Here is a 21,599-nt window from a genome sequence, read left to right as displayed (position 1 = left end):
AGTGAGGAGGTCTTTCACTGAACCTAGAACATCCTAATTTGGTTTTTCCAAGCACCAAGACTGCAGGCATGTACTGCTCTACCTAGCATTTTTATGTGTGCTGGGGATCAAAGTAAGATACTCATATACTTCACATCAAGCAAACTTCATCTACTAAGCCATCTCTTCAGCCCCAAGAAAAGTGTGTGTATCCTTAAATATATTATTTGGTGGTGCACACCTTTAATCCCAGTGCGTGGGAGGCAGAGGCAGGCAGATTTCTGAGTTCGAGGCCACCAGCCTGGTGTACAGAATGACCAGGGCTACAGCTGTCGAAACCCTGTCTGTCTCGAAAAGCAAACAAAAAAAGACCTAGATGTGTTTTTAAAATTGAAAAGAACTTTAGAAGTGGAAAAAATAAAAAACTGCTAATTGAAAGAGAAAATAAAGGGAGAAATAAGCAAAAAGAGGTAGGAAAGAAAAGGGGAAGACAAAATGTACAAAAGACAAATGGGCTTTTCCACATTTTGAAACTAGTACCTTCTTGAAGAGCAGGATGTATCACCTGCTTATGCCTCAAAGACTTCAAATCTTCTATTAATTCCTTTTCCAACTGGGAAATTCTTGTTCTGCAACCTACTCACAAAACAGTGATGAAATAAAATAATGTACATCAGAGAGGATATTCCATGCTATATAGGCCCAACAGCAAATACATCTAAATTTATACTGTTAGACAATACCTGAATCATTTGTGGTTGTGGTCTGAAGACTAGAAGGTTCTTCTGTTGTCCCATCAACTGCATGAATATCAAGAGCCTCCTATACATTAAAAATAAAACCCAGTTATGTTGCTTCTAAAATTTTCAAAGGAAATTCAATTTTTAAAAGAAAAAAAAAGGATGACAATGACGAGTGGCTGGAGAGCATGCTCAGTAGCTACAGGGCATGCTGTCTGATCATGAGAAGCTGGTTTATCCCCAGTATCCATGTAAAAGCTAGGTATCGTATCACTTTTCTGTAACTCCTGGTGGTGGTTAGGATGAAGGAGGAGACTCTCTGAAATCCACTGGTTAGCCTAAGCAATCAGTGAGCTCCAAGTTCAGTGAAGATACCCTGTCTCAAAGAATTAGACTGAGTGAACAAAGAAGGAAGTTCCAATCTCTAGCCTCTGCACACACTCACATAGGTATACACACTGACACCCAAGGATATGCATACATCTGCCACTCATATAAAGAATATTTTTAAATTAATAATATAGGAGTAAGAGTATAAAATACCATGTTTTAGCAATTGCTCCAAATTCACAGAATAGGAGTAATTGTTCTCATACTTTTGAGGGGGTTCTTGTCTTTTGTTTTGTTGGCACTGTTTCACAAGCTGGCCTCCAACTCACTAAGAAGCTGGGAGTGGCAGTCATTTCCTGATCATGCATCCTCTCAGCCTCCTAAGTGCTACAATTTGCAGGAGTGCATCACCACATGTACATTTTATTATTTCCTACAGTTGCATTCAATTACTTTAATCATCAGAGTCTAAATAAGAAAGGTAGTCTAGTGGTAGAACACTTGCCTTATTATTATTATACAAGACCCTGGATTCGATCTCCAGTGCTATTGTCCCAATTCTTGCTACAAACACAGGGGTGGGGGTGGGAATAGGGGGGTCAGAGAGGGAAGATGAAGAGGAGGAAAAAAAGAAAAGCAAGAGGAAAGGGAGGAAAAGGAGAAAGAAACACCACTACCACCACCACCACTACCACCAGCAGCAGCAGCAGCACCACCACCACCACCACCAGCAGCAGGACAAGACAAAAGCAAAAGCCCAACTGATCACAGTGGCACACACCTGTTATCTCAGCACTTGGCAAGCTGAGACAGGAGAATTCAAAGTTTAAGGCCATCCTGGGCATACAATGAGAATATCTCAAAAGACAAACAACCTAAACATGAATAGAATCTTATACTCAACCAACATTAAACTATATTTACACACAACCTGCACACTCTTGTCTTATATAAAGAAGCTTTCTCATAGCAGAGAAAAAAAGACACACCCAACATCTACAGTCAACTTAGAAAAGTTAGATTCCTTAAAAAAACATCTGCATGAAAAGTAATATGCATGTGGAATCAGTGGAGCACAAACCAAAAACTATCCCTGGATAACAATGCTAGGCTAGTACTTAGCTGGGCATGGTGGCATATGCCTTTAGCCCAGCTCTTAGAAGAAACAGCAGATGGATCCCTGAGTTCAAGGCTAATCTACAGACCACATATAGCTAGGGTTATATAAAGAGACCTTATCTCAAAATAAAAATAATGCTAGTATAGTGGTTCTCTAATACTCTACTATTACTTATTACTAACAGTCAGTGTAGGAGAGATAAAGTTATCTCAGAAAAAAAATTCAGTGAACTTTTCAAGTATTGTTAAGCTTTGGAGACTGCAACAACAAAAATTTCAAGTTCAGTTTTCTTTCTTTTTTTTTTTTTCCTTTCTTTTTTTTGTAAATTTTATTTATTCAATGTATGAGTGCTCTGCTGCAAATATATCTGCCTGCCTGAAGAGGGCATCAGATATCCCTACAAATGGTTGTGAGTCACCATGTGGTTGCTGGGAACTGATCTCATGACCTCTGGAAGAACAGCCAGTGCTCTCAACGGGGCCATCTCACCAGCCCTCAAGCTCAATTTTCTAACACTGATGTTATTTATAGTTCACAAGTAGCTTCAACTCTAGTAGCTCCAGGACAACCTGACACCTCTGGCCTCCACTGGCACCTGCACTCACATACATAGACACACATAAATCTTTTTTAATCAGATAAACATTGAACAAATTATAGAATGAGATCTACACAAAGGTACATTTCTTTAAAGTCTATTTCAAAGCAAGTATCTTAAGAGATGATTACTGTTAATTAAACCAAATGTTTAACACTCACTCAATAGCCCCAAACATACTCACAAATAGATACATTAATAAAAGTAGGTCCTAAATTTTAAGCCAATTTTCAATTCAAAACTGATTAGCAGACCTTAAAAAGAAAGCTGATCATTACAACCATACCTTTGATTCAAAGGAAACAAAGAGCACCCCATCCACATCTTCTAGATCAGGTTTCACATCAGGAAAGGTGCTTCCAGGGCCTACAGGAATATTCTTGGCAGCAGTTAAAGATTTCCCTGTGTTTTTAGGTGGTCGCCCTGCCTTAGAGAGTCTCAACTTTCTCGGTCTTCCTCTTTTCCCAGGAGTATTTGGAGAGGCACTATGACTAGCAGTCACAGTCTTTGATGGTATTGCCATTTTAAGCATTGTTGTTCGCTTTTTGCCTAAGTCCTCTTTTCCTGAAAATGACTCTGCAGTTGATCCTTTGGAACTGTCATGTATTCTTTCCGTGCTACTGTTGTCAAGTATGTCCGGGTATTTCCAATTAGGCTCTTTAAGTAAAGTATATTTTTGTACAATTCTGAGATCTGGTGAATGTTTTCTGAGACTATTTTCTGAATCCTTGCTTAAGCAAAAGTCAGTCCCATCAGAATTTTCAATATACGCAGGCAAATATTCTAATTCTGCTAACATAGATTTATCTTTTCGAGAAGTGGAGAGCATATTATCAGGCAATTCAGAAATTTTCACTGTGCTTTTCGTGACAGCACAGGGCTCCAAGTAAACTACTGGCATTTTCCCAGCATCTAATTTAAACATTTTAGCTTTAGCAACACCTGGGCTATTTGGTAGCCATTTATAAGATGGATGGTCAGCTTCTAAATTATCAACTTTATTGTGCCTCTTTAGTTGTTTCTCTAGTATAGGATCGTCATCGCTGTTTGAGTATACATCCGTTTCCTCATCTGTCTCTTCTTGTTTCACTGTTATCCCTTCTGGGCATTCACCAAGTTCATAATCATAATCATCTAGAGGCTCTTCTTTAATGACGACATTAAAGTTTCCATTCGGGTTTGATGGTGAGGAAATCTGGGAATCATCTTCAAAACTGTTCACAATACGACTAGAAAGGTAGAAAACAATAAAAAGTACAGAACTATCTATCAACAAGACTCAGAGAAGGAAAAACAGTTCTTAAAATCAATATATCCATCAGATTTCATGAGTCATTACTTAAAAATTATAGCTTAACAAAGTGCTCAAAAGTAAATTATCAACATCACATGTTTATCAATGTTTCACACACAAAAAAATACAATTCAAGAGCCAAGTTTCAGGGCTGGGCATGTAGCTCAACTGATATACTGCTTGCCTAGAACACAAAAGTCCTAAATTCAATCTCTAACACTACATAAACTAACCCCACTTGTATAAATAAAATGCAGGAAAAGAATAGTTTACCCTTATCATTAAATCAAAATGCAGAGTGCCTTATAAAATGTGTTTGTCTTTAGATATTGATCACATATAAAGAACTCCAAACTAAAAGTCAGCTATAACCAACCAAAAAAAATCAAAGTCTTAAAACTTATGCATCATCAAATGCTAATAAGAGGGAAAAAAAGTGTCTATTACAGCTGAGCAGTGTGGTGTATGCCTTTAATCACAGCCCAAAGAAATAGATCTCTGAGTTCAAGGGCAGCCTGATCTATATGCAGAGTTCTAGGTCAGCCAGGGCTACAAAGAAAAAACCCTGTCTCTAGAAACCAAACCAAAACAAGCAGTCTATCATAACTAGGAATTACAATAAATTAATATGCTTTCAAACTGCTAGTTCTTTTCTGTATTTCAGATAAAATACCTAATACAAAACTTAACATCTTAACCAATTCATTAGAGTAGCCTTCTCAGCGTACTCATGTTACTACCAAAACATTTTCAATTTTTCAAATTAAAAAACTCACTTTCAAGGAATAAGTGTGTGGCTCAGTAGAATGCCTGCCCAATAAGTGTAAGGTCTTAGGTTCAATTCCAGCACCCTTCTTAGCCGTGCCCCCCCCCAAAAAAAAAAAACCATGTTTTCAGTGCGAAGAATTTGCTACAGCAGCTATGGCATTAGTGAGGGAGGTGATGGCACATGTCTTTTACCCCAGCACTCAAAGGCAGGTGGACCTGAGGTGAGGCCTGCCAGGTCTTCATAACAAGCTCCATGCCAGCCTGGGCTACAGAGTGAGACTCTGAGAGAGAGGAAAAAAAAGATTTCGCCACAAATTTCCAAAATAGAAGGCTAGGTTACATTTGGGGATGCTCCTTAGTCTATAAAGTACTTGCCCAGCATGTAGAGAGCCCTAGGTCAATCCTCAGTACCACATAAATCAAACACAATGGTACATACAGGTCATCTCAGCACATACAGAGTGAAGACAAAGACAAGAAATTTAAGATCAGGCCTTTGAGTTGGCTCAGTGGTAAAGGTACCTGAGGTTAAAATCTGATAGCTTGAATGGATCTGATCCTTGGGATCAGAAAAAATAACTCCCATTAGTCCTCTGACCTACAAACACACACACACACACATCAACAACCAACCAAATAAAATGTGAAAATAAAACAATTCAAAAAAGGTTTGTGAAACTAAAAAAAAAGAAAAAAAAAGTACAAATTTCCTGTGCCGCTTTTCTACATACTATATCATCTATCCTGTGCCTTTTTAGGCTCACTTTAAACAATAATCTACATTAAGTTTCATATACTAAGCCACACAAATCCACTTTACTGTCTCAAAAAGAATACAATTCCAACTCTAATATATCTCAATGAAACACTAGTTTTTTCAAAACTTGCTAACTTAATATACATTGTTTTTATAAAATCCAAATATATTAAATATGCACAACTATGTGAACAATAATTACTTGCTCCTGCAGAACTTATTTAAAAAAATCCTTCAATGAGTAACTTTCCACTCTGGTTAAAATGTAGATGACTAACAGCTGAAGAAGAACCTAGACTTCAGATTCTCTTGCCTCCATGATAGGTTAATCACAGGCATTCATCAACAGTCCTGGCTTTGTGCAGCACTGGGGATGGACTCCAAGGTTCTGTGCATGCTACTAGAGCATGCTGCCCACTGATATACTTTAAATAGGCAGATTTTATGGCATGTGAACATCTTAAAACATAAAAAAAAATCCATTACATGGATGTGTGTGTTTACATGTACTAGAGAACAACTGGTGGAAGTCAGTCTTTTCCTTTCAAGATGTGGGGATCTGGGGATCAAATTCAAATTCAAATTAGGTGTCAAACTTAGCATCAAGTGACTCCATCATGCTGGGCCACCCAGTATGTTAAGTATTCTATTCTTGTTTCATTTGAGACAGGGTCTTACTATGCATTCCTGGCTGAACTGAAATCTGTTAAGTAGACCACACTAGCCTAGAACTCAGAGATCTGCCTACCTTTGCCTCCAGAGCACTAGAATTAAAGGTGTGTGCCCCCACACCTGGTCATCTTAAACGTTCTATAGTTAAAAGAAAAGAAAGAAAGAAAAAGAAAAAAAAAAGAATAAAAACACAAGCAACCAGGTTTGGTGGTTCATACTGGTAATCCTAGCACTCAAGATGCCTAGGCAAGAGGATTGTCCCCCAAGTTTCAGGCCATACTGGGCTACATGGTAAGTTCTAGGCTAGGCTGAACTGTCTCAAAAAAAACAGAAAAATAAGAAGAGGAAAGAAAAAAAACATTGGATTTAACAATTCATCAAGAAGGTCAAACACCTGTGAATGTATGTATGTATGTAATATATACATATATATGTGGGCGTATGTATATATATACATATACATATGCGCACTAACTGCCTACCCAATTTTATAAAGTCAGCATTTATATAAACAAATATAGCCCAGATACAATGATGATGAGTAAAAACTAAAGTACTGCAGTCTCACCAGTAAATGTAATCCAAACAAACAATTAAGAAACTTAAACTACCACAAAGAAATGAATTTAATACATATATGTGAATATTCCACCTAATAGCTCAGAAATACATATGAAACTTCCTCAAAAGATCACATTTTAGAGCATACACATATCTTAACAATTTTTTAACCTCATTATTTTTTCCTTATCAAACAAAATAAAACTATGCAGCAATTGTCAAAGGAATCTACAGAAACTATTCAACTATTCAACTATCAGGAGAATGAGCAATACAGGTTTCAGTGATCAGGAAGGTCACTAAACGGGGGGGGGGGGGGAGCAAAGAAAACTTTTTTTAAATTCATAGAATCAAATAAAAATGAAAACACACCTTATCAAAATCTTTGGGATACAACAAAGGAAGTTCTAAGAAGAAAATTTATTGTTACAAGTGCTTATTAGTTAGATAATTCAAAAAGGTCATAGTGGTACATGCCTTTAATTCCAACAGAGTCAGGTGGATCTCTGTGAGTTCTAGCCACCCTAGTCTACATAGTGAGTTCCAGAAGAGCCAGTGCTATGTAGAGAGACCCATCATAAAGCAAAACAAAATACAACTCAATAAGGACAGGTCTCAAGGTCTTAAAAAAATAAGAAGACAAACACCCAAATCAGTAAATGAAAAGAAATAATAAAGATCAGGGAAGCAATTAATGATATGAAGATGAAAAGAATTTAAAAAAATAATAAATCAATAAACCCTTTGCCTACTAGTCATAAAGAAAATTCCAACTAATAAAATTAAAGATAGAAAGGAACATTTCAATGGGTAGCTATAAAAATCATAAAAATTATTAGAGAATATTATGAAAATTGGAAAATCTAGGTAAATTCCTAGACACATACAGCCTTACAAAATTACAAGAGGATAATCCAACTCCAAAAGATCTATAGTGAGCAAAAAACCTGAAGCCATATAAAAAGTAACAAGGAAGATGAGACTAGCATAGTACCTATGGATTTCTAGCAAACTTGTAAAGAAAAACCAAAGTGCTTCAAAGTGGTCAGAAAAGAGAAAGGGAAGTAACTAGTGGTACCAAAGTCATTCTACAAATCCAGTGTTACCTTGATTAACAAAACCAGATAAGGTTATAACAAAAACAGGAAACTAAACCAATTTCCCTGATGTACAAAGATTCAAAAATTCTCAATAAAAAGTTCAACATCACTAGTCATGGTGGCGCAGGCCCTTAAATCCCAGCACTCACTCTGTGAGTTCAAGGGCAGCCTGGTCTACAGTGTGTGTTCCAGGACAGCCGGAGATATGCAGAGAAACCCCATCTCAAAAACAAAACAAGCATCTATTAATAAAAAGACCTACAGGAACTAGAAATAGAAGTAACACCTCAACATCATAAAGCAACATACAATTTACCTGTGCTAAATGGGGAAAAAAAGCAAAACATTTCCTCTTAAAAAAAATCAAAAATTAGACAAGTGTTTACTCTGTTTCTTCTTGTCCAAGATATTCCTTGAAGTCTCAGACAGACTACTAACAAGAAAGAAATAAAAGGGATACAAGTAAGAAAGAATAAAGTCAAATTATCCCTATCTGCAGAATATGATAGGAAACAAACCTAAACATGTAGATCAGTAGATTTTATATTTAGTTACTGTCCCCTGTCCCACACCCAATCCTATCCCCAACCCCACTCCATAAGTTCTCACTATGTAGTTCTAGCTGTCCTAGAACTCACTATGTAGACCATGATGGCTTCACAGAGATTGGCCTGCCTCTTCCTAAAAAATGCTGGAATTAAAGATATGTGCAAATCATACCCAGTTTGAATCAGATTTTCTATTTTCAAACATGCTGAAAAAGAAATCAAGAAAATAACTCCAATCACTGTAGGTTTTTTTGTTTTTTTTGTTTTTTTTCTTTTTCAGAAGAAAAAGGAATAAACCTAACCAGGGATGTAAAGACTTCTATAATGAAAACTATGACACTTAGGAATAAAATTGAGGAAAACATGAGAATATGGGAAATTTTTCCATGCTTATGGATTGGGAAAATAATATTGAGAAAATGGCTACCTTTCTGAAAGCTACCTACAGATTCAATGCAAGCTCCATTAAGATTCCGTCAACTTTCTTCACTGAACTAGAAAAAACACAGTCCTAAGATTCATATGGAAGCACTTAAATCTCCAAATACCTAAAGAGCAATCCTAAGCAGAAAGAACAATGCAGAAGATAGCACATTTTCAAATAGATAACAAAACCACATTAAGAAAAACACAGTACTGGCAAAAGACAGATGTATAAAGCAGAAGACTCAGAAATATAAACCATGTAACTACAGATACTGGACTTTCAACAAAGGTACCAAAAAACACACATCATATGTGTATACATTTGTGTACACACACACACAGCCTAAATAACCTCTTCAACAAATGATGCCATTTAATTTTCATTATCAATTTAATAACCATTTTGAATCACCACAGAAATACATTTTCTGATGTGTTTATGAGATTATTTTCCAGAAATAGAAATTGGAAATGAGGAGAATGGGAACACTCATCCCAATATGACGTTCGCAATCCCATGGGCTAGGGGACCAGGCTGGATAAATATCAAAAAAGAGAGAGCCAGTGGAACACCAGTACCTTCCTATAACTCCTAATAGTGGAGACAATGTGAGCAGCTGCCTCACACTCCTGCCATCATTCCTTTCATACCATGATGAACTGTATCCTCAAACTGTTAACTATTGTACTAACCCTACACAAAAATCTATTCAAAATGAATCAAAGACCTTAATATTCAGTCCTGAAACCCAAAGTAGTTCTCAACCTTCCTAATGCTGTCATCCTTTTAATACAGTTTCTCAGGTTGTGCTGACCCCCAACCATAAAATTATTTCATGCTACTTTGTAACTATAATTCTGCTGCTATGAATCACAATGTACATATCTAATATGCTGGATTATCTGAAATATGAACCCCAAAGAGCCTCAATCCACAGATTAAAAACCTGTGAGCTAGACAAAAACACAGGCGTAAGTAAAGACTTTTTGTAAAGAACTTTTACAAATAGAGAAATAGCAGGAATTGACACATTGAATGAAAGGCCTGCACCACAAAAAAAAAAAGAACAAAATAAAGAAGTAGCCTAAAACAGCAAGGGCTACAGCTCTTTCTTTGGTAAAGGGCTTAACCTGGTACTATTTACTATACCACCCAACCAAAAGAAAAAACCTAGAGAGCAGGAGAAAATCTGTATCAAAAGGAAGGAATGGAAAGGAGACCAAGAAAAGGAGAATAATTTTAGTCCAGGAATTCAAAACCAGCCCTAATAGGAGTTGATCCAGGATTTTTTTTAAAGGGGGGGGGGGTTAGGGGCTGTGGGGGTAATTTGAGCAGAAAGATAACTCAGTAGTTAAAAGCACCAGCTACCCTTATAAAAGACCCATATTTGATTCCTAGCACCTACATTCCAGCTCACAACCTCTGTAACTCCAGTTCAAATGCTCTCTCCTGGCCTCTGTGGGTACCAGGCATGCTTGTGGTATACAAACAACAGCCATATGTACAGGCAAAATACTCATACACATAAAATACTTTTTAATTAAAACAATTAATCTGAGCCGGGCAGTGGTGGCACACGCCTTTAATTCCAGCACTTGGGAGGCAGAGGCAGGGGGATTTCTGAGTTTGAGGCCAGCCTGGTCTAGAGTGAGTTCCAGGACAGCCAGAGCTACATAGAGAAACCCTGTCTAGAAAAAAAAGGAAAAGGAAAAGGAAAAGGAAAAGGGAAAGGGAAAGGGAAAGGGAAAGGGAAAGGGAAAGGGAAAGGAAAAGGAAAACCAATTTTTCTGAGACAATTTTGACAATTTTGAAAAGAGAACAAGAGAAGTTCATACAAACTGGCAGAAGCCTCTAAATCTCAATACTCAGAGACAGAGAAAGGAGAATCTCTGAAAGTTTGAGGTAAGCCTAACACTATACAAATTCCAGAAGAGTCAGAACTACAAAGTAAGATCCTATCTCAAACAGTAATAGAACAAAATTCTGTAATTATAGTATAGATTTTAGCCTATTTTTCTCAGTGAGAATCGACCAAAGGATATATACCTTAGTGTCTGCATGCATGCCAAGAATGTGGGAGGACCTAAATTCAATCCCCAGTACTACCATCATCACCCTCTCCCATAAAACTCAGTGAGGCAGGTTCGGTGATGTGCACTTTTAATCCTTGTAACTTGAGAGACAGAAGCAGGTAGATATATCTATGGGTTCCAGGCCAGCCAAAACTACATAACAAAAATACAAAAACCCTGTAAAATTATTGTTAAGAATTAGGCATAGCAGTGCAACACCTATAATCACAGCTCTTGATACACAGAAGCAAAAGAACCGGATCAGAAGCACCAAATCAGTCTCCACTGAGCTAACAAAATTCTACCTCAATAAAAATTAGATCAGATAGATGTTCATGCTTTTAATCCCAGTCAAGTGGACCTATTGAATTCCAAGCTAGGACTACACAGTAAGACTCTGTCTTAAAAACACAAAAACAGGGGCTGCAGGAATGACTCATCATCAGTTAGGAGCACTAGCTTCTCTATAGGACCCAGTTTCAATTCCCAGCATCCACAGGGTAGCTCACACCAGTTTATAACTCCAGATTCAGGTGATCCATGGCACCAGACATACACATGAGAGAGAGATACACATACACACACCCCACACACACACAGAGGCAGGCAAAATACCCATACATATAAAATAAATGTTTTTAAAAATAGAAAGAAAGGAGCTGGTGAGATGGCTCAGTGGTTAAGAGCACTGACTGCTTTTCCAAAGGTCCTGAGTTCAAATCCCAGCACCACATGGTGGCTCACAACCATCTGTAATGAGATCTGATGCCCTCCTTCTGGTGTGTCTGAAGACAGCTACAGTGTACTTACATATAATAAAATAAATAAATCTTTAAAAAAAAAATAGAAAGAAAAAGGAATGTGTGAATGTGTACTTATATATAAAAAATCCAGTCTTTAAGGTTTATGGCACAGAGCTTCTTAAATATTTGAAATTGTCTGATAATTAATCAAAGTACTTTCCTAGTCAAAGTATTTCATGAACATATGGCTCACATTTAAGTTTATGCCACAGCTGACTTCATAGCTCCCCTGCCCCCCACCCCACCCCACCCCCTTACATAGCTTCAATGTCAGCAAGGCTAACAAAAAGATCAACATTGGTTAGAGAATCAGCACTCCTGTGTCAGCTCAGCCTCTGGGAAAGCAAAGGCAACAGGAGAGCTGGCAGAACAGTTCCTGAGTTCAGTGAATGAATCAAGCTAAGTGAATCTAAAGAGAGATTGGAATCTCCTGATTACTATCAAAAAAGGTGGCCTAGGGCCAGTTTCTGAAATAGGGACAACCTTTTTTGTTCTGGTTTGTTTTTTTCGAGACAGGGTTTCTCTGTATAGTCCTGGCTGTCCTAGAAATCACTCTGTAGACCAGGCTGCTCTCAAACTCAAAAAATCTACCTGTTTCTGCCTCCCATGTACTAGAATTAAAGGTGTGTGCCAACATTGCCAGGCGACAACCTTTTTTTATAGGCTCAAACCTATAGGGTCTAACACTAAAAGTTGTTGAAAAAAAAAAACTATAATATATCATACATGGTTGAAACAAGATATACTAAGGCCCCCTGTCCTCAATTTTTCTTTCCTCATTTTTAGTTGCCTGGTGGTTAGCAAAGGTACAGAAATAAGTAAATTAGTAAGTTTAAAATTATGATTGATCTCTTACTGTGATAGTTAACATGTGCACAGAGAGAAAAGACCATAGCAGACAGGCTAGAGAGATGGCTCATTGGCTAAGAGCACTGACTGCCTTTCCAGAGGTCCTGAGTTCAATTCCTAGCAACCACATGGTAGCTCACAACCATCTGTAATGCGCATATGATGCCACCTTCTGGTGTGTCTGAAGACAGCGACAGTGTACCTACATACATGACATAAATAAATCTCTAAAGGAAAAAAAAAGGAACATAGCAGACATGAAGCTATTTTAGCATCATCTGTAGTTTCACGAATCCTCTAGGTCTTGAATTTATCCTCTAGAATAGTGAGACCCTGTCTTGAAGGGGGGGTAGGGGGCAAATAGGAAATACAAACTAGTTGAGAGCCAACATGACTAATTTTAGAAAAAGGCCCTATAACAATGGTGGACTATGTAATAGGACCATAGTCTGGAAGTTGAAACTATAAAGCTCTATTAATTAAAATAATGTAGTTTTGACCTTAAAGGTACACAAACAACAGAACTAGGCAAGGGGGCACAGAGCAAGCGAAAGGAAGATGGAAGGGGGAGAGAGGGAAGGAAAGAGAGAACACTTAAAACACTTAAAGAGAAGGTCTCATTTCTTTCAGGCTAACCTCAAATTTGACATATAGGTAAAAATGGCCTTGACCTTTTTTCCTTCCTTCCCATCTCAAGTGCTGGGATTACAAACATGTTACCATGAACAGTTTTATGTGGTATTGGAAATCAAATCTACTGCATGGCCTATGGTAGGCAGGCACTCTACCAAAGAGGTGCACCTAAAGTCCTAAAATACAATTACATTATCCACAAGAAGTATTTGCAATACCTATATGTTCTTAAATTAAGCATGATAGTAGGTTAAAAACAAAAGCTACACAATAATAGAATTATAATAACAGACTATAATAAAGGTGAATGAATTCTCCCAATCTCTAAAAGTATTTTATTATATCAAACACCTTTCTTATGAAGAACAATATGCCTATATGATCATATATATGAGGTAAATAACATAGGCACTGTGTCAATAGCATGAGGATATGTATAAGACCAACTAAATGCAACAACTACAATAGTTCCACAATGCCCTTTCTTATTTGACAGGGATACTAAGTGACTAGTGGGCAGATACCATACACAGCATAGATATCCTGGACACAAGGATGCAAATCTCATATGGGAAAAAAACAGGACATCAAGGAATTTCATTTGCTACTCAGAAGTATACACCTTAAAATCTTACAGATCTTTTTTGGAAAGAAGGGCAGTACTACATATTATACAGAACTCTGAACATTCTAAGGAAGCATTGTACCACTGAGCTACAATCTTTACCAGAGAACTTTCTAATATGCTTTAAAGTCCTTTTTTTTCTTTAACAGTTGAATAAAGGGGTGGTAAGAAACAAATGTGGTTTGTTTTTTTGTTTTTGTTTTTTTAATGAGTCTAGGCTGGGCAGTGGTAATGGCAAACGCTTTTAATCCCAGCACTTGGGAAGCAGAGGCAGGCAGATATCTTAACTTCTGGGTCAGGCTGGTTTACACAATAAGTACCAGGTCAGTTATGGCTACACAGAGAAAACCTGCCTTGAAAAGGTTGAAAGAAAAAGAAAGAAAGAAAGAAAGAAAGAAAGAAAGAAAGAAAGAAAGAAAGAAAGAAAGAAAGAAAGAAAGAGAGAGAGAGAGAGAGAGAGAGAGAGAGAGAGAGAGAGAAGAGAGAAGAGAGAAGAGAGAAGAGAGAAGAGAAGAGAAGAGAAGAGAAGAGAAGAGAAGAGAAGAGAGGAAAGAGAAGAGGAAAGAGAAAAAAGAGAAAAGAGAAAAGAGAAAAGAAGAGAAAAGAGAAAAGAAGAGAAAAGAGAAAAAAGAAGAGAAGAGAAGAAGAGAAGAAGAGAAGAAGAGAAGAAGAGAAGAGAAGAAGAGAAAGAGAGAAAGAGAAAAAGAAAAAGAGAAGAAGAGAAAGAGAGAAAGAGAGAAAGAGAAAGAGAAAGAGAAAGAGAAAGAGAAAGAGAAAGAGAAAGAGAAAGAGAGAAAAGAGAAAAAGAGAAAAAGAGAAAGAGAGAAAGAGAAAAAGAGAAAAAAAGAGAAAAAGAGAAAAAGAGAAAAAGAGAAAAAGAGAAAAAGAGAAAAAGGGAAAAAGGGAAAAAGGGAAAAAGAGAAAGAGAGAAAAAGAGAAAAAGAGAAAAAGAGAAAAAGAGAGAAAGAGAGAAAGAGAGAAAGAGAGAAAGAGAGAAAGAGAGAAAGAGAGAAAGAGAGAAAGAGAGAAAGAGAAGGGAAGGGAAGGGAAGAGAAAGAGAGAAAGAGAGAAAGAGAAGGGAAGGGAGGGAAGGGAAGGGAGGGAGGGAGGGAGTCAGTCTGGGTGGCTTAGAGAGAAGATTCAGTGGTTACAAGCCCTTGCTGCTCTGCCAGAGAACCTACATTATGTGTTCAAAATTGGGGATCTACCCTCTCCTGGCTTTCACAGGTACACACACGTATAATATACAGATATACATGCATACACATTAAAAAATAAATAAAAATCTTTAAGTTAAGCATGGTGGTGCACGCCTGTAATCCCAGCACTAGGGAGGCAGAGGCAGGTTCGAGGCCAGCCTGGTCTACAGAGTGAGTTCCAGGACAGCCAGGGCTACACAGAGAAAACCTGTCTCGAAAAACAAAGTAAAAAAAAAAAAAAAAGAAGTAGTAGTAGAGGGCAAGCAGATTTGTCAGTTCAAAGCCAGCTTGTCTACACAGCAAGTCCCAGGCCAGCCAAGATAGTGAGATCCTCTCAAAAGAAGAAGAGTGAAAAGTAAAAAGAGAGCCTCACTGAGCTCAGCGGTTAAGAGCACTGACTGCTCTTCTAGAGGTCCTGAGTTCAATTCCCAGCAACCACATGGTGGCTCACAACCATCTGTAATGGGATCCAATACCCTCTCCTGGTGTGTTTGCAGACAGCTACAGTGTACTCTCATATATAAAATAAATAAATCTTAAGAGAGAGAGAAAGAGAGAGAGACAGAGAGAGATCGAGCACACCAACCATGAGTACACATCTGTAATCCCAGTGGCTGGGAGGAGACAGAAGGATCCTGAGTTGGGCTAAATATAGCAAGCTCCAAGCAGGCTAGGCTATACACTGAAACCTTGACCAAAAAAAAAATTTAGAATGGAAGTTTATGTACAAACACACACACACACACACACACACACACACACACACACACACACACACACACTCTCTCTCTCTCTCTCTCTCTCTCTCTCTCTCTCTTACAGTGGATATTAATCTCTTTTTCAGCAGTACTTATCTGTACATACAGAGTACTACAATGAAGTATCAGTATATAATATACAATGTATAAAACTTGAGTACCTCTTACCTGAATTGCTTGGTATTAGAAGTAGTCCAGGTTTTGAAGATTTTTTTTTAATAACAGAGGTTCAATTATATAAAATGAATTTATTTTTAAAAATACATTAGGATATTTTCACTGATAATAATTTTCAAATTGTATTTTATCTGGGCAATTTATGAGTCAGGATGAACTTAGGGCAGTAAATTTAGCTTATGAGTACATCTTATGCCTTAATTGGATAAACTGTTTGTTTCAGTTATAACTCAGTTATCATTTATCTTTCCTTTCCACAAATAATCATGAATTGTCTACAAGTTGTAACAAGGATAAAGCCACAAATAAAAGCTTCCTGTATTGATAAATTATCCAATATGCCTACAATTCTACATCCTGAACCCAGTACATATTCATCAAAGAAAAATAAGTTGTCATATCAAAGTACTAAAAGCAGGTGTGGTTTACTAGCAAGTAATATTAATCAACATCTACAGCATTCACAGAACCAATGAATTCCAAAATCTGGCCCATCTCAATCTTTTTATTTCTAAGAACAGAAAAACTATTACCCAACCAGAGAGGTAATCAGTGGGTAAAGATGCAGAATTTGATATCCCAGAGCCACATGAACAACAATTCTCTAAAGTTGTCCTTTGACCTACACACACATGCACACACACTGAATAAATGTAAGCTTAAAACAAAGAAAAATAACTTACCTTTCAGAAATCTCATGTTTCAACTGAGGAACTTCATGTGTCGAATCAGTATTCATAAATCCAAGAAAGTCTTGTTTTACATTATGGGGAGCCTTCTCTAAACTTAAGCTTGATGCTTCATGACCCCTTAACACAGGATCAAAATCACCTGAATGTATCTCTGACCCTTCACCTTCTGTAAGACGAACACGATGAGCAGGAGAACTAGAAACACTATTCCCTTCTTGATCGGAGCTATTCCTCTGTTTTCCTTCTCTCTGAGGCTTACTGCTCAACCCATCATCCCGAAAGCCTTTGGCAAAAGGATTGTAATCTATTTTCAACTGAGTAATCTGAATGTTCTGATAAGCTGTTACTGCAAAGAATTCAGTCTGGGGGAAAGTAAAAGTATGAACACCGGGGCCATTTAACTGTATCACTTCTGTAGCCTTTTCTGCTGGCACCAAATGAAGCCTTGGCAGATAACGATGCATAGAGTGCAAGATAATATGTCCTTCCTGGTCCAGTGTATTGTTAGTAAGTTTGAGTTTATAGAAAGACACTGGTTGATGCATCCAATAATGACCTGTAGAAGGAGATTCTGGATGAATGAAAACTCTCCCCAAAATATGGGGTTCAGCCTTCCCACTGGGTTCCCACCAACGACCATTCCACTTATACCGATGACTATCCACAGGAGATATGTCCATTACAAGGATATACTTTAAATTTGAATCTAAGCCTGTTATCCAATATCGACAATAAGGAAACATGCGTCTTCCCTGTTTGGTCAGAATCATCTCTGTGCTTCGATTATGGAACTCATTCCACATACTATTGTTATCAAGGGTAACCGTGATTTTTCCCACAGTACAATCAGCCGGAAGGCAAATTTTCTCTTTAGATTTTCCTGGTGATGACTCCCTACTCAACAAAGCACGGGCATCTCGATTAGTAACTAAAATTCCTTGATCAGTTTTGCCATTTCCTGGCTGCTTTAGGATGACAAAGAAGGTAGGTGCTCCTCCTGTCACTGTCCCTCCATCTTGATTGGCCAATATGATTTGCTGTTTCTCTTCCATGATTCCAGTGAGAAATTCAGTAGTAAGAAAACTGTAGTCAATTCATAGTTACAAATGCTTTTTCATCCTAAAAAACAAACAAACGAACAAAAAACAGAACTTTAGTCAACTCAGAATTTTTCTAACAAAAATACAACTGTAACTCATCTGGTAGAGATTTGCCTAGCACACATAAAGCCCTGGGTATTTCCAGCCCTGCGTATACCAGGAGTAGTGGCACAGACCTGTACTCTACACACTTGGGAGATGGAGAAAGAGCACAAGTTCAAAGCCAGTCAGTGGTACAGGCACAGATAAACTTGCCCATGTTCCAGTAAATAATCACCTACCCATGCTTATGCAAGCAACCCTACTTAAACTTAGTAGAGGTCAGAGAGATGGGTCAGCAGATCAGGCAAGCCAGTTGATCCAAGTTCAATCCCTGAACCTTACAAAAAAGTGAATAAAGAGAATTGATTTTTAAACCCTTTCCTTTGACCTCAATGTTCATTAGGTGACATGCAGACACATACATGCACATACTAAACATTTATCTAAAACCTTTAAACTCACTGACTCACAGACAGACGAAAAAAGGTTTCAATTGGAGAGGGAGAGAAGAAATGAGGGTGAGAAGTAGGGATGACAATTACTAAAATTCATGCAATCCGATGCAAGATACAAGTATGAAATTGCCAAAAAATAAGTACGTTTAAGGGAATTCAAGATCACCCTGGGATACATGAGAACCTGTCACAAAATGTTATCCAAAAACATTCCTAATTCTTTAAGACATAGCTTATAGCCTTCTTTCTTTCAATCACTGTAATGGTATTTGTTCTGGAATCCCTAATCATCCTTTTAAAAAAAATTAGGGAATAGGAGGAAGAGATGGTTTCTTAAGACTCATTATGTAGATCAAGCTAGCCTCAAACTCAAAACAATCTTCCTGTGTCTGACTGTTAAGTTCTGAGATTATAGGCATGGATCACTCCACCCAATTACCCTAATCATTTCTATCATCTTTAAACTAATTTTAATCTAATCTAACTAGCTAAGTTATTCATATTCTATCTAAAAAACAAAAAAAAAACAAAAAAATAGTAATAATCCTACAATCTTATACAAACTAAAATTATGTATTTATTTTAGGAAACTATTTCAGTGTGGTTCTCAAGACATAATCCTATAGATTAGAAGGCTAAGGCAAGATTACTTAAAGGTCAAGACCAGTTTAGGCTACACAGTCAGAGAGGTTTTTGGGTACTAGGGACAAAAGTTCCAGTGCTCATATTTAAGAGCTTTATCCACTGAGTCTTCTCTCCAGGTTCTGGTGCACTTAAACTACAAACTTTATGTTAGGTGAAGTATAGCTCAAAAAATTACAAATAGCAGGGTACGGTGGCACATGCTTTTAATCTCAGAACTTGGGAAGCAAAGGCAGGAGGATCTCTGTGAGTTCGAAGCTATCCTGATCTGCAGAGAATTAGTTCCAAGACAGCCAGGACTAAATAGACCGTCTCCAAAAAAAAAAAAAAATTTATAAATAGCCAGGCTTGAAGGCTCACACCCATTAAACTATCAGAAAGTTGCTGAGGCAAGAGAATTGCCATGAATTGAGATTAAAGGGGTGATGAAGTGTTACAGCTTTGAAGGGAGAAGTATTATGGCAGTAGGAAGCCAAGGAATACCACAAAGTCACACCACACAACGAACCTCACCTAAGGGAATTATTGGGAAAACCTTGGCTTGGGTAAGACACTGCAAAAAACTGAGCAGGAAGCAGGCTTTATATAAGATTTCTTGGGGGAGCTTTCCAGGGTGGCCCCATCTTGGGATTTTCACTTTGTAGAGCATAAAGGAACTGGGTCCAGCCATAGCCTTGTTCTGTGAGAAGAGTCTGGCAGCTGGAAGCCCTCAGGGGTGGGGCCTGGCCACTCTTGTGTTGAGGAGCTTACCTGGAGGGGATCTACTTTTTAATACTAGAGCCCTAACATCCATGACCATAGATAAACGAGGAGTTTAACTTGATATCTGTTTCTTTTGAGACAATGTCTCACTATTAGCTAGGCTGACATGGAATGCATTGTATGCCTATAAACCCAAACACCAAGGCAGGAAAATTAAAAGTTCACAACTACATAAAAAATTCAAAGCCAGTCTGAGCTATATGACACTCTGCCTGCCCCATCCCTTCCCCCAAAGGGGAAAAAAATACAAATTGCTTTATTTCAACTTTGTACATAGACATCTAATAAAAATATAAAAATATGTATGAAAAACAGGAAAAGTCAGAACTTGTAGACTTGCATAAAGTCTTTTCAAAAACTAAACCAAAAGGGTTGGAGATGTGGCTCAGTGGTTAAGAACACTAACTTAAGGTCCTGATTTCAAATCCCAGCAACCACATGGTGGCTCACAACCATCCCTAATGAGATCTGTCGCCCTCTTCTGGAGTGTCTAAAGACAGCTACAGTGTACTCACATATAATAAATAAATCTAAAAACAAACAAACAAAAAAAACAACTAAATCAAAAAACTTAAACCAACCAATTTATTGCACCAGTTAACCAAAATACATAAAATCAAAGACCAATTTATGACCCCAAGCTATCATAAACTTGAGGCACGTGGCAATAATTAAAAGAAGAATCCTGGGGGGAGGGTATAGGGGAATTTCGGGATAGCATTTGAAATGTAAATGAAGAAAATATATAATAAAAAATTTAGAAAAAAGAGGAAAAAGAAAAAGGCACGCGCGCGTGCGCGTGCACACGTGCACACACACACACACACACAGAAGAATCCCCCAGACCCTACTGCCCATAGTGCTGATAACCTAACCAGATAGTGATTCTCACAAGTGGGTTTACCACTGAACCATTCTCACAAGTGGGTTTACCACTGAACTGTATATCCCCATCCCATGCTTGATTTTTCTCATCTACAGCTTGAAATATGTTGTTTCACACATACAAAGACTACTCTTAAACTCTAAGATAACCTTAATGTCCACTGCTAAAATCAAATGTACTTTAGAAGTGCTAGGCTACTCCAAGAAAGAAAAAAGAAATCCATTCTGGCAATATTCTAAAGTACTCTGTATTTTGCTCTCTTAACGTTTTAATAAAGAACACAGGCTGGTGGTGCAAACCTTTAATCCCAGCACTGGGGAGGCTGAGGCAGGAGAATCTCATAGGCCAGGCTAGTTTTTGGTTCAGCCTTTCCTCATCAAGCATTTACCTAGATTAAAGTACGGGTTGGAAAGGGCCTTAAACTAAGTTGTAAAGAGAGAAATTCCTGGGCTAGAGAGATAGTTCAATGGTTGTTAAGAGTACTGATTGCTCTTCCAGAGGTCCTGAGTTTAATTCGCAGCAACCGCATGGTGGCTCACAACCATCTGTAATGGGATCTGATGCTTTCTTCAGATCTGATGTGTCTGAAGACAGTGACAATGTACTCGTATAAATTAATCTAAAAAAAAGAGAAATTCTCAGTCCCCCCACTACACATATTCACACTCTCTAACAGACGTCATTTAAAACAATGTAGCAAGATGCATTAATTGTAACTTTGGGAAATTTTTATTATAATGGTCACCCTGATACAACCCATAAAACACACTATGTAGCAACCCAATTAAATGATTTACATACTCAACTACACCAAGTCAAAATTCGAAATCAATATATTACTTTTAAAACACAAATTTCAAATGATGGTCAACACATTCTAAATGTTGCCCATGCTAACCATGTCCTTTTAAACGATAAATGTACTACTATACAGGAGGCTCACTATGGTGTTTGTCTTTTGATTAAATTAAATCGCATTTTGAAACTCAAATTTTTTACATATCTCCATT

At 37.6% G+C, this 21,599-nt stretch overlaps 1 protein-coding gene across 18 annotated transcripts in view; it reads right to left on the bottom strand.

Annotated features, from left to right (window-relative positions):
* Mga (MAX gene associated) overlaps positions 1 to 21,599 on the bottom strand; it is a 97,627-nt gene that overhangs the window by 49,703 nt on the left and 26,325 nt on the right. For 17 of the 18 annotated variants that reach the window (XR_866291.2, XR_866290.3, XM_006499691.4 and 14 more), the window contains exons 2-5: positions 16,694 to 17,821; positions 3,054 to 3,996; positions 723 to 801; positions 520 to 615 (exon numbers count right to left, since the gene is read on the bottom strand). Coding sequence is in view for 14 of the 18 variants with exons in the window: in XM_006499691.4 (XP_006499754.1) it covers positions 520 to 615; positions 723 to 801; positions 3,054 to 3,996; positions 16,694 to 17,754 (2,179 nt within the window). In the remaining 4 variants the exon portion in view is untranslated. Of the gene's footprint in view, positions 1 to 519; positions 616 to 722; positions 802 to 3,053; positions 3,997 to 16,693; positions 17,822 to 18,083; positions 20,083 to 21,599 lie in introns of those variants that run through there. The other variant, XM_017318963.2, reaches the window with a different exon arrangement.

This window comes from Mus musculus, chromosome 2 (assembly GCF_000001635.26).
Source record: "Mus musculus strain C57BL/6J chromosome 2, GRCm38.p6 C57BL/6J".
Lineage (NCBI taxonomy): Eukaryota > Metazoa > Chordata > Mammalia > Rodentia > Muridae > Mus > Mus musculus.
This window is presented reverse-complemented; position numbering and strand designations above follow the sequence as displayed.